Here is a 15,318-nt window from a genome sequence, read left to right as displayed (position 1 = left end):
CACTGACCTAAACACTCTCAGGTGTTTAATTCCACGTTTTCTTCCACTGAACTTCTTAAAGAGTGTAATATTCTCTAATGCTTTTGTGGGACACCTGTTTAGTAAATACACATATGTGTTCACTAATTCACCCTAGAGATTATATGGAAGGTCTTTCTCATGAAGCGTGCATTTAGCCATCTCCACTCTAGTTCTGTTTTTTCTTTTTGTAACTTTATTCTATTGTAGAGAATATGCAACAGTGAGCTGCCTCTCTAACCTCAAAGATTCACAGAACTTTTCAAACTTATTTGAAGTGAATTCTCCTCCCCTATCAGTTCTCAATTTCTTCATAGAATAACCATTTGAAGCTCTACCATAGCCTTAAACTTCTTGAACACATGGAAGACTTCTGACTTGTGTCTCAAGAAATAGATCCAGCACATCCTTGAGTAGTCATCAATGAATGTAATGAAGTACTTATTTCCACTCAATGTTGGTGTTTGCATAGGGCCACACAAATCTGAGTGTATTAGCTTAAGTGGCATCTTTGCTTTCCATGTTGATTCTTTTGAAAAATACTCCCTGTGATTCTTTCCCAATGCACATCCTTGATGCACACCTTCATTGTCATGCATCCAGGTTTGTTCACTTTGTTTGCAAAAATTCCTTTGCTAAACATCTTATTGAGATTACAAACCCTGGCAATATGACTTAAGCTTGCCACATTTGTGACATTTAATCTTCCCTTTCATCCAACACTCTCCATAGTGGAGTCTATCACAGCATTTACAAGCACCACCAGTGTTGCTAGTTTCATTTCTTACACCCGGAGTGGACTTGTTATTCCACTGTTTCCCCTTGAACTTGAAATTCTTTTGAAATTTTGTTCCACTAGTATTGCTATTTTGATTACCAAAGTTACCATTCTTAGGTGAGATATTCAAACTAGCAAATGCACACTCAGTACTACTTTCTCCATGTCTAGTTGGCCTCAGTTCATACCCTTTCAAGGATTCAGATCCTCTCCTGAGCCCAAAACGAGGATCATCATGACCAAGTATTAATCCAACAGCTATAAACAGGGGGGGGTCCCTTTAAAGTTATATTAATTATAGTCGTTGGATGAAAATCCAACAGCCCATACTACTTGTTTAGGAGGATCCACTCATTGGGCTCAGGAGAGTATCCAAATCCCTCTTGCAATATAGCAACCATATCTTGAGCATCAATTACTTCAATATCTTTAGTATTCTCTATAACATAAGCTGTACTATCATATGTTTTAGGTAAACTGGTCAATAACTTTTGCACAATTCTCTGATTACTAAAGTATTCTCCATAACTCTTTATCTGATTTATCAAATCAAACAACCTAGCCAAATATGTAGCTAGAGACTCACCTTCACTCATAAAAGTATACTTAAAATCACGACGAATACCATGTAATTTCATAGGTCGTATATGTTTGCCTCCTACGAACTCTTGCTTCAGAATATCCCATGCTACTTTTGCAGTTTCTAGAGTTACAATTGCGTGGAAAAATCTGATTCGATACAGCTCCTTGAATGATTCCAAGAGCCTTGCATCCTTGACCAAATTTTCACGATGCAGCTTCATCTCCCCCTTTGTTATCTCTTCCTTCGCCTTCGCTGGAGAAGTAAAACCCGTCTCAACAATACTCCATAACTCGTGAGATCGAAAAATTGTCTTCATTTGAACTTGCCAGAAATCGAAGTTCTCTTCGTTAAATATCAGAGCTCTCTGCCAGACCCAGCTATGTCAAACTAAGATCACACCTCTTTCTCACTAGTTTCTTTGTAACGAGATGTTGCGAGAATGAACTCACTACCACTCACATAATCGACGCCCAAAAATTCAGATCCAACCTAGCTCTGAGGCCATGTTAGAGTACCAAGTAGCCACTGAATAGGTGTACATGTCTTATAGAGAAGTCTCTATTGTAACAATGGCTACCCTTAATAGATTGGTGCCACCTAAAACAATGCCACCCTAATTCATTGGTGTCAAAGTTGAAAATTGTGTTTTTAAAAAATGATGCCCTGTGTGGGCACCCAAATTGGAGTATCATGATTCTTTTAGCTGTTTTTGGTGAGAAAACAAATTGTAATATCATTAAATATAAGAATACAACTATAAATTCGCATAACTGATATTTTATACAATTATGTACAAATGTTGGAAACAAACTTTAAAGTACTTTGAACCCTTTGTTTCCAAGAGCTTAATCATCTCAATAACTTGAATCTGATCATTAGATGCAACCTACAGCTAATATCAAACCCACAAATTTCGTAAGAATAACGTTAACTCAAGTCCAACTGTTAAAGTGATTAGAGTTAGGACAACACTGAGATATGATTATATAAATACCTGGGAAAAGTAGATTTTCAAAGGGTTTGCAGTCATAATTTACCATACAAAAATCTCAACAAATTCACTGCAACCATTTTGCAACTTCAACTAAGAACATATCTGATATCAACTTCTCTGTGATCTAGTAAGCATCAAATATAATTACTGAATTGCTTCAAAGAAAAATGGACCATAGGAACCCATATGAGTGGTGATAAATACACTGAAAAGTTAGAATCAACGAAGGGCTAATGGACGAAAGCTTCCCTTGCTGAAATCGTAATTCTATTACAACATTAACCTACTTAAGACTTACATTTTCTCCTTACATGATGATAACAACTTTCTATAAATGCATAGCACACTGTGGAATCAACTTTGAACTTTAAACACTACATCAAGCTCACCAAAAGCATTACCTAGGGAATTCACAGTGGGTTCTTCAAAGTATATTCACAAGTTTTCCAATTTTTCTATCATTGTTCTCCTTACATGATGATAATAACTTTCTCTAAATGCATAGTACACTATGGAATCAACTTTGAACTTTAAACTCTACATCAAGCTCACCAAAAGCATTACCTAGGGAATTCACAATGGGTTCTTCAAAGCATATTCACAAGTTTCCCAATTTTTCTATCATTTGGTTCAGCATCCTGCCAAGCAAAGTTTTGAGAATAAGCAATTTACCAGGCGTATTACGAAAGCTTCAAACTATTCAAAATCTCAAGACTCTTAACTAAGACCTACAAAAATAACTTAATAAAACCAGTCACATATGCAGTAGTAGCAGTAGAAATGAAACTTACAGTAGTTACACTTGCAAGATTAGACTGAATATAAAACATATATATAAAGACACTTCATGCAGAAGTAGCTATACAACTAGTAAGTAGACCCAAACTTCTTCTGCGACAAACAACAACCATATTTTTAAATACTAGATCACAGAACATAAGCTGATAACTAACCTGATTACGAGGGGCAGTGAAACCCAAAGCTTAAAACCGAAATAGAATAAGGATTTTCTCGAATTTCACCTTAATTTCACCCATAACCTTCCATTCTTCTCGGCCCAGGTCGCAAACAACCTTGATTCACCTTCCTTATCCCAATCTTCGACATGCATGCAGAAAATGGAATTAAGATTTGAAATCTAGAATCGATCCAAAAACTAAACGTTTTTATTTTGGAAAAGAACTTACACTGGAAGACAGCCCACAAGGAGATGAACTATCTTTACCTAGGTCGAGGTCCAATTCTGGCAAGTTTGGCCGTAATTGGCCGGAAAATCCGCGGTTATCAGTTTCTTAGATTTGAAATTGAGGAAATTCGGCTTTGACTTTGATGAAACTAAGGGGGATGTAGTCAAACTAGGATTTGAGAGGATTTTAAAAGACTTTAAAATCCTAGTGTAGTCAATTAAAAGATTTTAAAGGATTTTATAATCCATTCAAATCTAGGTGCAGTCAATTAAAAGATTTTAAAGGATTTTAAAATTCATCCAAATCTAAGCGTATTCAAAAAATTAAGATTTTGGAGGATTTCAATAAGTTGTGGATTTCATGAGATTTGAGAGTAAGAAGTATATATAGCCAAGACTAAAAAGAATCAAACCTCACCCCCTAAGATTTCAAATCTTTTTCCATCTAGGCCGTCCTCAAGTCTCTACCAACCCCAACTACACACAAGTAACCACCATATACTTTGGTGGAATCTCTTTTTGTAAGCATTTCACTGTATTGCAAATAGTTTGAGCTAGATTTTTGGACGAGTTCTTGAATTCTCGAGTCAAAGGGGAATCGCATTGATGCTCAACGGTTAGAACTTAATCCAATGTTCAACCCTAATAGTTGATCCCTACTATACATAATATTAGTTTGAAACATTCAAAGATATATCATACATAGGATTAGAATCACAGTGCTACAAACGAAAAATATTAGTAGTGCATGTAAAATACGAATCTGTACATCATCTATTATGCTTCTTTATTTCAACATTCAGTAATTCTTTTATTTCTTTCAACATTTTGCCACTTCAATCACTGAGACTTGTGACCGGTAGGTGGTACAAAATGTGTAGTCTGCAACAATGGAAAAATGAAGCTACAGACAAGCTTGGTTGACTGCAAGGTGTGCAAGGGTGCAGGTAACAGTTTCTTATACTAGTTTCATGTATTATTATGACCCTTAGACCTTAATTAGGCATGTATGATCATCGAAGGACATGATCGATCTAGGATTTTGGTTAATACTACTCTCTTGCCATTCTGATATTTTAATGCCTGTGGTACTACAAGCACTATTGAAGTACCACAACGTACGTCTGTGGAAAAAGGGCAATCAATGGTGATGGTTGTTGGTGGTGTAGTGCTCAAAAGCTCACCAAAGTTATGTTGATCTATCAATTGAGAAAGAGATGGAGACGTGGTTGTGTGGAAGGGGACCCAAAAAGGAGGGGATAAAGTGGTTATCGAGTACAGTAGGGCAAAGGGAAAGATTTTTCCTTTTTTTTTCAATAAAAAAATTATAAGAAAATCCACCACAATCCACCAAAATCTACAAACTAAATCCATTCAAATTCTTTAAAACCCATATGAATTTTGTAGGAGTCTTAAATCCTCCTAAATCCTATCAAATCTATCACTTTTAAAATCCTTTAAAATCTTAGTTTGACTACACCCCCCCCCTCTCTCCCTAACTTGGGAGTTGGAAAGAGGATGGGAAAAGGATTTTGGAGGTACAAGTTGACGGGTGTTGGCGTTCTCATTGCCGTCGTTTGTCTTCGACTCCCGTTGTCGGTGATGTTGCGTGAAGAGAAGAGGGAGAGGAGAAAGAATGAAGCGAATAAGGTGTTGGACATTTGTGAAGGGGTGAGAGAGGATTTAGCTTTTTACACAAAAAGCAAGACATCAATCTCAGCTTAAAAGACACCAAAAATAAAAGGACACCAATCTCAAATTTGAAGGTCACTGGGATTAGTGGCATTAACTAAAAAGACACCAAAAAAAGCCAAGAGTGTTATCTTTATGTCTATAGTCACCAATTGCAAATAGTGTGCAAATATTGGTGTCCTGTAGCCATAATTCTAGTAGTGACATGACTCTGAGAGTGAAGGAATATCACTCTACTTCTAACATTTATACACTTTTGGCAGTATTCAAAATACATCAAGGCAATCTTAGCCTTCCATCTTACACCCTATGAGATGTAGACACTTGGCACCTTACTTACTTAAGACCAATGAGACTCAAATAAGAAAGATACAACTAAATCAGCACTTAGCTCATTATTCTAGCAATATGAGTTAGAATTACAACTGCCACATCAGATCACAATTTACACACTAACAATAACGTGACTTGACTTCTATGTCGTTGCACTCTTTCTGTCTGTATTTTGAAGGTTAAAATGTAGTGGTGGCGTCTACGTAAAACGTAATTGGACCACAATCCGTCATAGATAAGGAGTAGTCTTTGGCAAACTGGCCGAAGTCCCATAAAAATCACACAGCTTCCCACGTTTCTCTAGGAAAGGCCAAAACCAGTAACGGTAGAAGAACGTTGAAGCTAATTAAGAAGATTTTCTCTCAAACCAACGCACTTTAATTTCCTTAAACCCAGCTAGGTATTTTCTTTCTTTCCCTGTCCTTGCCTAGAAAATAACTGTTTGGTTGCTGAGAAACTGTGGGAAAATGATGAAATGAAAGGAAAAGGAAACAAAGCTTGGCATACAAGGTTAGAATTCAAACTTACAAGCCAAACCCAGTTTTAATATCTTTCTTCCTTCAGTTTTAATATATCTCTCTCTCTCTCTCTCCCCCCATTTATTCAGCTGGTGCAATGGAATTAAGAAGCTGTATTTATAGTACTACTGAAGTATAAATTGTTGAAGTCTTTTCCTATTTTAATATTTACATCTGAATTAATTTTTTTATTAATTTGAAAATACTTCTTACATTATCATAGTTTGGAATTGTTCCTTCGCCTGCTTGCACAGCTATTCATGGAAACTGAATTTAATTTTTTCTCTTTATTTTCATAGATATCTGGTGCATTTGAATTTCTTGATTGGTTAATTTGGATGTCATTTTTTCAACAATTAGTTTCTCCTATATATCAAGTGCATTTGAGGTCTGAGTGAAGTAAACCAACGTATAATTAATTATACAACAGAAAATCGCCCTCTCAATCTCAGTAATCGCGTTTTGTAGTTGTTGAATTTGTATAGGGAGGATTTGAATAACCAAGAACAGAAGATAAATTTTGAGTTGCAAAAGCTGTTCCTGGAAAGGGAAGCAGCTGAAACCGAAAACTGTTCAGAATTACATAACAAACTTATCAGCTCAGACTATAATCTATCGGTTGCGACAGTTATTTGAGTTCGAATGTAACTGATTTGGCAGTAGCCTTGTTCTATGACTTGGTCTAACAGGTTAAGGCTGTCGAGATTTTGTCCAGGAATCACTGGAGTGGTGTCACAAATGGGGATGGAGCTTTTATCTGTATCTCAAGTCGAACCGAGGAGAGTGGTGTGGATTGTAGGAATGATATTTGCTTTGGTTATAGTTGTCCAGCGTCTTGAACTTCCGTACGGTAATCTGTTATCATCTATACTCTCTGCTGCAAAGGTTCCCTTAACTTCACTGTCTACTTCTCAGATGGTCGGTAATGTGTCGCTTTTGAATGATCTGAGCTTTGTAGAAAAGAAAAACACTACAGATAATGCATTTTTAGATAGCAAGACTAGGAATGAAAGGGATACTACAGATGAAGTTGTGATCAATTCAACTGCTGGTTTTCTAACCGCGTCACCTGTGTCCCCATGGTAAATTCATCTCCTAAAGTTGGAGCTCCCACTATAGTTGTTGACTCAAATGTGACTTTGGTCGAGAAAGATGGAACAGCGTCTTCCGAGAAAACCAAAAATTCTGAGCAATTGCACAATGACCTCAAGCAAACACAACATAATTCTTCATTGATCAGAGCCCCTGAAGTGGACAAAGAGCCAGAGGTCCCGGTCTTGGATGTCTATTCGATGTCTGATATGAAGACTCTGTTACTTCAGAGTCGTGCATCGGATCATTCAGTGGTACGCTTGAAAGTTCTGGTTTATATTACATGGAATTCATTAAATTATTAAAATGCTTCAACTCCTCATTCTTATTATTCACCTCTCTTTTGTTTGGGTACTAGATACCACAATGGTCTTCGACTGTTGACGAAGAGCTGCAATATGCAGCCTCCCAGATTGAAAATGTACCCATTATTAAGAATGATCCAACTCTGTATGCTCCACTTTATTGGAATCTTTCCATGTTTAAAAGGTATGTTTAAGGCCCCTATGTATATTTCATAAGCATTGTGTTACAACCGTACAATTTACTAGTACCGCTCAAGTGAAAATCTCATCTAATCTGCAGGAGCTATGAATTAATGGAGGACACTCTTAAGGTATACGTTTACCGTGAAGGAGAAAGACCGATATTACACAAGCCAGTATTAACCGGGATATATGCTTCCGAGGGATGGTTCATGAAGCAGATGGAGGCTGACAAAAAATTTGTTACTACAGACCCTCGGAAAGCCCACCTGTACTACTTGCCTTTTAGCTCTCTAATGTTAGAGGAAACTTTATATGTTCGCGATTCACACAGTTATACGAATCTTGTGCAATACTTGAAGAACTACGTGGACACAATTGCGGTTAAATATCCTTTCTGGAATCGAACTGGAGGAGCTGATCATTTTTTTGTTGCTTGCCATGATTGGGTATGCTTTTTATACTTCCTTTATAGTTAGTTTCCGAATTACTTGAAGGTGTTTCATTTGTCAAGAAAATAAAACAGATTTCCACTTTTCTGACATTATCATGACGTTGTTGAGAGAATATCCTCCCTGCAGTGTTTAAAGTAGAATATCGCTTGTATAAAAAATATACAAACCCGAGATAATGTAGATTATGTATTAGTATATTATCTAATAAAAGCTACCTCCACAGGCCCCAACAGAAACAAAGAAATACATGGCTAGGTCTATCAGAGCCCTCTGCAATGCTGATGTCAAAGAAGGTTTTGTATTTGGCAAAGATGTGTCTCTTCCTGAAACCTACGTCCACACAGCGAAGAATCCCCTCAGAAATATTGGAGGCAATCGTCCTTCCAAGAGGCCAATACTTGCTTTCTTTGCCGGGAAGCTCCATGGTTACGTTAGGCCAATTCTGTTGCAGCATTGGGAAAACAAAGACCCCGACATGAAGATCTTTGGCCGGTTGCCTAAGGGGAAGGGTAGTAAGAACTACGCGCATCATATGCAGAGCAGCAAGTACTGCATTTGCGCAAAAGGTTACGAAGTGAACAGTCCGCGAGTGGTTGAAGCCATTTTCTATGAGTGTGTTCCGGTGATTATATCAGATAACTTTGTGCCTCCGTTTTTCGAAGTTCTGAATTGGGAGTCATTTGCCGTATTTGTTTTGGAGAAAGATATTCCGAATTTGAAGAACATACTCCTTTCGATCCCGGAGAATAGATATCTTCTGATGCAAATGAGGGTGACAAAGGTGCGACAACATTTTCTGTGGCATGCTAAGCCTGAAAAGTATGATATTTTTCATATGATACTGCACTCTATTTGGCACAATAGACTCCATCAAATAAAACCCAGATGACATATAAACATTCAACTTGTAAAATATTCTTTACATTTTCTTACTTGAGCCCTTTTTTTTTAATTTTGGAAAAAATTTCTTGCTTGAGCCTAAAGGAAGGGATTTGATAAACTTTGTTTGAACCAATTGGGCCAAGAGGAAGCCCAGAACCTCCGCATTGCAATTGCTGGCATATTACTTGCTGGGAATCAGGAAGTGATGTGTTTTCCTTGTCTTTTTTACTTTTCATATATTCTTCGTTAATTTGTCTTTTAATTTTCTTAATTCAGTCGATCGACGGTCGTAAATTAAGACCACATCCAAGTGAAAGAATGAATGGGTCTATGATCTTAGTTGATGTGATTTCATGTATTGGTAAACATATATGAAGCCAAGAATCGAAACATTTATGTTTAAATACGTAAAATAAATCTGACTGCTAGATGATATTGTATTAAATACATTTTTTTTAACAAACAATATTGTCTATAGTAAAGGGAAGGGGGTGAGCTTAGCCTCACAATGAGTTAACAATAATGTAATTCAAATTCCCTTTTAGCGAGAATCGAACCGTAACACTAAGTGACTGTATTAAATACATTTAAATATTGTAGTTAGTTCCTTAAATATTTTGTAACATCATATCATAGTTAAATTTTACTTCTTACACATTTTTATTAAATTTTATTCATTAATTTTCTTCAATTCATTCGATTCACGATTAGAAATTAAAAAGAGTATGTGAGAAAAAAATGGGTTTAAACTTGGATGTCCATTTGTCATGCAATTTTATTTTTAATTTTTTTGTCAAACGATGAAATTTTTTTTTTAAATTAAAAGTTAAAGTAGTTATTGACGAAGTTTAAACTCATGCTCTTATACAAGAACTTAACACCTGTTCACCGCTGTGATAAAGAACTACTTGTCGTACAATTGAAAGTGTGATTCTGCAATCCAATGAGAATTACTATTACCAGCTGACCTGAAACGCTTCAGTTGCATGCATCGTGTGCACGTTGCACGTGTCACGACACTGCCACATCACGTGAATGTCATTGTAAATGATCGTAATCAAACGGCCCAAAAAGGTTTAATCAAATGCTCAATCAAGCCTAAGTCACAGGTGACAGGTCCCACCGCAAGGGACCAAATCAAATTATTACTTCACTGCCAAACCAAGAATATTTATCTTTTCTTTTTAGGTAAAGTAGGCTGGAATTTTTTGTCTAGGACTTGAAAACGATGCTTCCACCTTGCTCGTCACGAAAGAATCTGTTAAATTTTACTCGCAATAATTTCAAGTGTGAGCTAAATCCACTGATTATGTTGGCTATAGTAACATATTTATTTTCTATATTCGAGTTCAAATCTCGTGATTTAAGTATTTAAACAAAGTGAAACTACAAGCTTTTTTTATTTATTTATGAATTTACGCTTAATTTTGTTTGCAATCAGTTTGCCTCTTGTCGTAAAATATAAAAATTTGTATGTAACGGTTAGAACTTTTTCTTTAATTCATTGCATTATGAATTTAGATTTTTTTTCTTTGTCTAAATATAACGGTTATGGACAACATAAAAATTTGAAAATTGAAAGCTTACCTACATCTACATGCATGTATTGATTTAGTAGAAACTCAATTAAAATATGCAATAAAATATGCCTTTAAACTTTTAGACATTCTGTTTTGGTCTGCTAACTATTTATATATAATGCAAAATGGCATAAGTTGACAAAAGATGTGGCCCTGCATTTATCTAAATACTCATTTAAACATGAAAAGTCTTACATTTGATTCCATTAAAAATATATTTAAATTACGTTATTATTAACTTATTATGAGGTTATATTCATTTTCCTCCTTTTATCGATATAAAAATAAAAGGGAATGCCCAAGGGATCACGCTTTACCAACCGATTGCAATGCAACGTTGCAAGCAACCAATCAATCAGACAATAGTCGCCGTCTTGTCGGTCTAATCTCTCATTTTCCTGTCAGCAAAGGCGATTAGGAGGTGCCATTTTTGTAAATATTTAGACAAGAAAATGTGTAGCTTTGGCAAATTGGAAATACAAGTCAATGAAAATCTCACAGCTTCCCCCGTCTCGGTGAGGCCAGTGCAGAAGGGGAGCGAAGAAGCTCGGCAGCTTTTCTCTGAAAGCGAAGGTATTTCCTTGAACCCATTAAGCTACTCCGTTTCTTTTTTCTGTTCACAGCGAGAAAATAGCTGTTTGGTTGCTGAGAAAGTGTGGGAAATGGAAGGAAAGTACTAGGCTGGGAATGTAAAACGAGCAAAACCCAGTTTGTAGAGATTCCGGATAAATTTGGAATCTTTATTTTTGCCTCTCTCTCTCTCTCTCTCACAATCAGCTGTGATTATAGTTTAAAGTTTGATTCTTGAATGTTTTCCTGTTTTAGTCAAGTTGCAAAATGATCATAGTTTAATGGGTTTGTTCTTGCATGCTGAGATTTTTGATTGAAAATTCAACCTTATTGTTTTTTTGGTAGTAGAAGGGTTCTTTGTGGTTTGCTTGGAGGGAAATGGTAGATGTCAGCTGTAATACATAATTCAAATTTCTTGAATGTAATTTGATTCACTTGGAAATTAAGAAATGCAAGGATTGTTGTTTAATTGCTGATGAGCAGCTTAAATCTCATCTGTTTCCCGATGGTGCGCTTAAATTTCTTGACTGGTTTAGATATAATTTGCCAACAACTAGTTGCATATGTTTGTTTTTAAGGTATCTTATTAAGTGCATTTGAGGACTGATTGAAGAATGCATTCAATTTTTTCGGTCCCTCTTTAATAATTACAGTTCGTGATTGTGGCACTGGAAAATGTGCAGGGTGGATTATGTTTTTTTATAATTTTGTTAAAAACTGCCCAATAATCACTAGAGCGGTCTGTCAAAATGGGTCAGGAGCTTTTGTCTCTGTGTCAAGTCGAAACGAGGAGATTGCTGTGGATTGTGGGAATGTTGTTTGCTGTGATTTTAGTTGTCCAGCATCTTGAGCTTCCATATGGTACTGTCTTATCATCTATCCTCTCTGCTGCAAAGGTTCCGGTAGAGGGGAAAAGTCGCTTCGAAGCTGTGGATTCGCCGTCTGATTCTGAGGCTGTTGGTAACGTGTCGCTTTCTAATGATTTGAACTACACTGGTACATATGGAATTCACGAGATGGCTAACGATACTAGGACCTCTGGTTTTGTATTAGAAAGAAATGAAGTCTCAAACAGAACTTTAGAAATCGATGAGGATACAGGTAATGATCAGGAGGAGCCATCTGATATTTTTGTAAAGCAAAATAGAACTTTCATTGTTGAAAATGTCAACCCCTTGGAGACTGACATTGAACAAGAGCGGCGACATAGCTCTTTTGAAAAGCAAAATACCACTGATACTACTTTTTCAGAAGGTGGGACTAGGAATGAAAATAATACAACAGATGAGGTTGTAAATTCTACTGCTGGTTTTCCAACCACTTCACCTGCATCCCCAATGATAAATTCATCATCGATCGCAGCTCCAGCAATTATTGAAACAAACGTCGGAGCACCCCCTATAGCTGTTGGCTCAAATGTGACTTTGGTTCAGAAAGATCAAACAACTTTGTCCCAGAAACCCGAAAGCTCTGAGCAATTGCATAGTAACCTCAGCCGAACAGAACGAAGTTCTTCACTGACCAGGGTCCCAGAAATGAACAAAGAGCCAGAGGTTCCAGCCTTGGATGTATATTCAATATCTGATATGAACAAGCTGTTGCGTAAGAGTCGTTCCTCATACCATTCAGTGGTACGTTTTAAAGATTTGATTTATGTTATTTGAATCTGACTAAGTTTTTCTTAGAATGCTTCAACTCCTTGTTCTTATTTTTGACTTTTCGTGTTTTGTATTGTTTTTGGTCAGAAACCACGATGGTCTTCAACGGTTGACCAAGAGTTGCAATATGCAGCATCACAGATTGAAAACGCACCCCTTCTAAAGAGTGATCAAACTCTTTATGCTCCACTATACAGGAATCTTTCCATGTTTAAAAGGTCAGTCGATGAAACCGTTATATGTATGAACTCTTACAGTACAGTCACTTTTAGAAGTTATTACGAACACGAACCTGTTCTTACTGAAAAAAACAGTTGATGATATCGGTCACAAGCTGGTAACCTATGTGGATAGAGTCAAATGAAAATGTTGGCATATGCATTATCTTGCAATGTTGGTCGTTACTTTTCCCGTTTAAAATCATCCCTAGAATTTCATAAGCTGCGTGTTGTGACTATTCAAGTAGTTACTCCTGCTCAAGTAAATTCTCATCTAATTTGCAGGAGCTATGAACTAATGGAGAACACTCTTAAAGTATACGTATACCGGGAAGGAGAAAGACCTATATTACACTCCCCATTTCTCAGGGGAATATATGCTTCCGAGGGTTGGTTCATGAAGCAGATGGAAGCGGACAAGAGATTTGTTACCAAAAACCCTCGGAAAGCCCACCTGTATTACTTGCCTTTTAGCTCTCGAAGGTTAGAGGAAAGTTTGTATGTACCCAATTCACACAATCGTAAAAATCTTGTACAATATTTGAAGGACTATGTGGACATGATTGCCGGGAAGTATCCTTTCTGGAACAGAACTGGAGGAGCCGATCATTTTCTTGTTGCTTGCCATGACTGGGTATGCTTTCCATGCTTCCTGTATAGTTTGCTTTGCGATTTACGTAAGGGCATTTATTTTTAATTAATTTCTAAGTAGCCTTCAAATTCAAACTGTAGATAGTTTTAAGTACATTATATTTTTCTAATAAAAGCCACTTCTTCAGGCCCCGTCAGAAACAAAGAAAATTATGGCTAAGTGCATAAGAGCCCTCTGCAATGCTGATGTCAAAGAAGGTTTTGTAGTTGGCAAGGATGTGTCTCTTCCCGAAACATACATCAAGAATGATAAGAAGCCTCTCAGAGATCTTGGAGGCACTCGTCCTTCCAAGAGGTCAATACTCGCTTTCTTTGCTGGAAGCATGCATGGCTATGTCAGGCCAATTCTGTTGCAGCATTGGGAAAACAAAGATCCTGACATGCAGATCTTCGGTCGATTGCCTGAGGGAAAGGGCAATAAGAACTACGTCCGTCATATGCAGAGCAGCAAGTACTGTATTTGCGCAAAAGGTTACGAAGTGAACAGTCCGCGAGTGGTAGAGGCCATTTTCTACGAGTGTGTTCCGGTGATCATTTCAGACAATTTCGTGCCTCCATTTTTCGAAATTCTGAAGTGGGAGTCGTTTGCTGTTTTCGTGTTGGAGAAGGATATCCCGAATTTGAAGAACATACTCCTTTCGATCCCGAAGAAGAGATATCTACAGATGCAAATGAGGGTGAGAAGGGTGCAACAGCATTTTCTGTGGCATGCTAAGCCTGAGAAGTATGATATTTTTCATATGATACTGCACAATATTTGGTACAATAGACTTCAGCAGATAAAACCCAATTGACACAGTATCATTCTAGTCATGTAAATTCTGCTTTTGTATTTTTTTTTTATTGTTTATTTTTGGAAGAAAGTGAAATAACAAGAAAATGTAGTGGCAGGTTACATTTGAAATTTCAGAAACTTTTGGTACAAGAATTGTTATTAAAGTCTATTGTATATATCAAGGCAGAGAGCTGGTTTTTGTTCTCTCATATATATTGGGATATAGCGCTCAATCACTATTCAGTTGGTAAATGATTCCAATTGGTTGTAATTGAAATACTAATTGTATTTTTTTATTGGGATATTACGCCAATTCTATATTGGATCACCAAATTTTAAAAAACTCTAATTTGTACTAGACTTTGAAGAGCTTTATAAAATCTGAATTGAGTGCCAGTAGAGTTTGGCGGATTCCTTTAAAATTCTTTAGAGCATGTTTAGTATTCAATTTGAATTCAATTATTTAAACTCAAAAACAGTTTTTTAGTCTCAACTTAAGCCTAAAATTCTTGTTTAGGAGGACTATTTTGAGAAACTGAACTCAAAATTAACTTGAAAATATAACTTAAGTCATGAAAACATAAAAAGCCCATTCTTATCCCGCTCCCCTCTCTGTCTCTCTCTCTCCCCTTCAGCCCTAGCAGCGAGTTGTTGATAAGAGAATTATTTTTAATTGTTAAGACTTAAAAACAATTATGTGTCATACTAAACAAGTTTTTGGGTTTTATAAAAAAAACTATTCTCTTAAGAGATGGTCCCAAAAAGTATTTTTAAAACTAATGAAACTTTTCTAGTAGAATACCAAATTCAAAACCCTTAAATTTCTTTAGAATCTCAAATGAATACACCA

General features: G+C 36.5%; 2 protein-coding genes and 1 pseudogene across 4 annotated transcripts; 2 read left to right on the top strand and 1 right to left on the bottom strand.

The window, feature by feature from the left end:
* Nucleotides 1-671: 671 nt before the first annotated feature.
* Nucleotides 672-1,695, bottom strand: LOC125475449. Its single transcript, XM_048580176.1, has 2 exons — nucleotides 1,130-1,695; nucleotides 672-1,008 (listed from the first exon to the last, which is right to left on the bottom strand). Exons 1-2 carry the CDS (start codon nucleotides 1,693-1,695, stop codon nucleotides 672-674), a joined length of 903 nt encoding a protein of 300 aa, XP_048436133.1.
* Nucleotides 1,696-5,840: 4,145 nt separating this feature from the next.
* On the top strand, nucleotides 5,841-9,038 carry LOC125475516 (annotated as a pseudogene).
* Nucleotides 9,039-10,897: 1,859 nt separating this feature from the next.
* LOC103957095 (probable glycosyltransferase At3g07620) lies at nucleotides 10,898-14,679 on the top strand. 3 transcript variants are annotated; one of them, XM_048580325.1, is made up of 5 exons: nucleotides 10,898-11,169; nucleotides 12,063-12,797; nucleotides 12,912-13,042; nucleotides 13,328-13,676; nucleotides 13,822-14,679. In XM_048580325.1, exons 2-5 carry the CDS (start codon nucleotides 12,183-12,185, stop codon nucleotides 14,485-14,487), a joined length of 1,761 nt encoding a protein of 586 aa, XP_048436282.1. In that variant the 5' UTR covers nucleotides 10,898-11,169; nucleotides 12,063-12,182; the 3' UTR covers nucleotides 14,488-14,679. The 3 variants fall into 3 exon arrangements, with proteins under 3 accessions (XP_048436282.1, XP_048436281.1, XP_048436280.1); XM_048580324.1 differs by having other exon boundaries at nucleotides 11,925-12,797; XM_048580323.1 differs by having other exon boundaries at nucleotides 11,850-12,797.
* The last annotated feature ends 639 nt before the right edge of the window (nucleotides 14,680-15,318 follow it).

The sequence above is a fragment of a genome, unplaced genomic scaffold (genome assembly GCF_019419815.1).
Source record: "Pyrus x bretschneideri cultivar Hongxiangsu unplaced genomic scaffold, Pyrus_bretschneideri_v1 Contig15, whole genome shotgun sequence".
Lineage (NCBI taxonomy): Eukaryota > Viridiplantae > Streptophyta > Magnoliopsida > Rosales > Rosaceae > Pyrus > Pyrus x bretschneideri.
The sequence above is the reverse complement of the archived record's forward strand: the minus strand, read 5'-3'. Positions and strand labels throughout refer to the sequence as shown.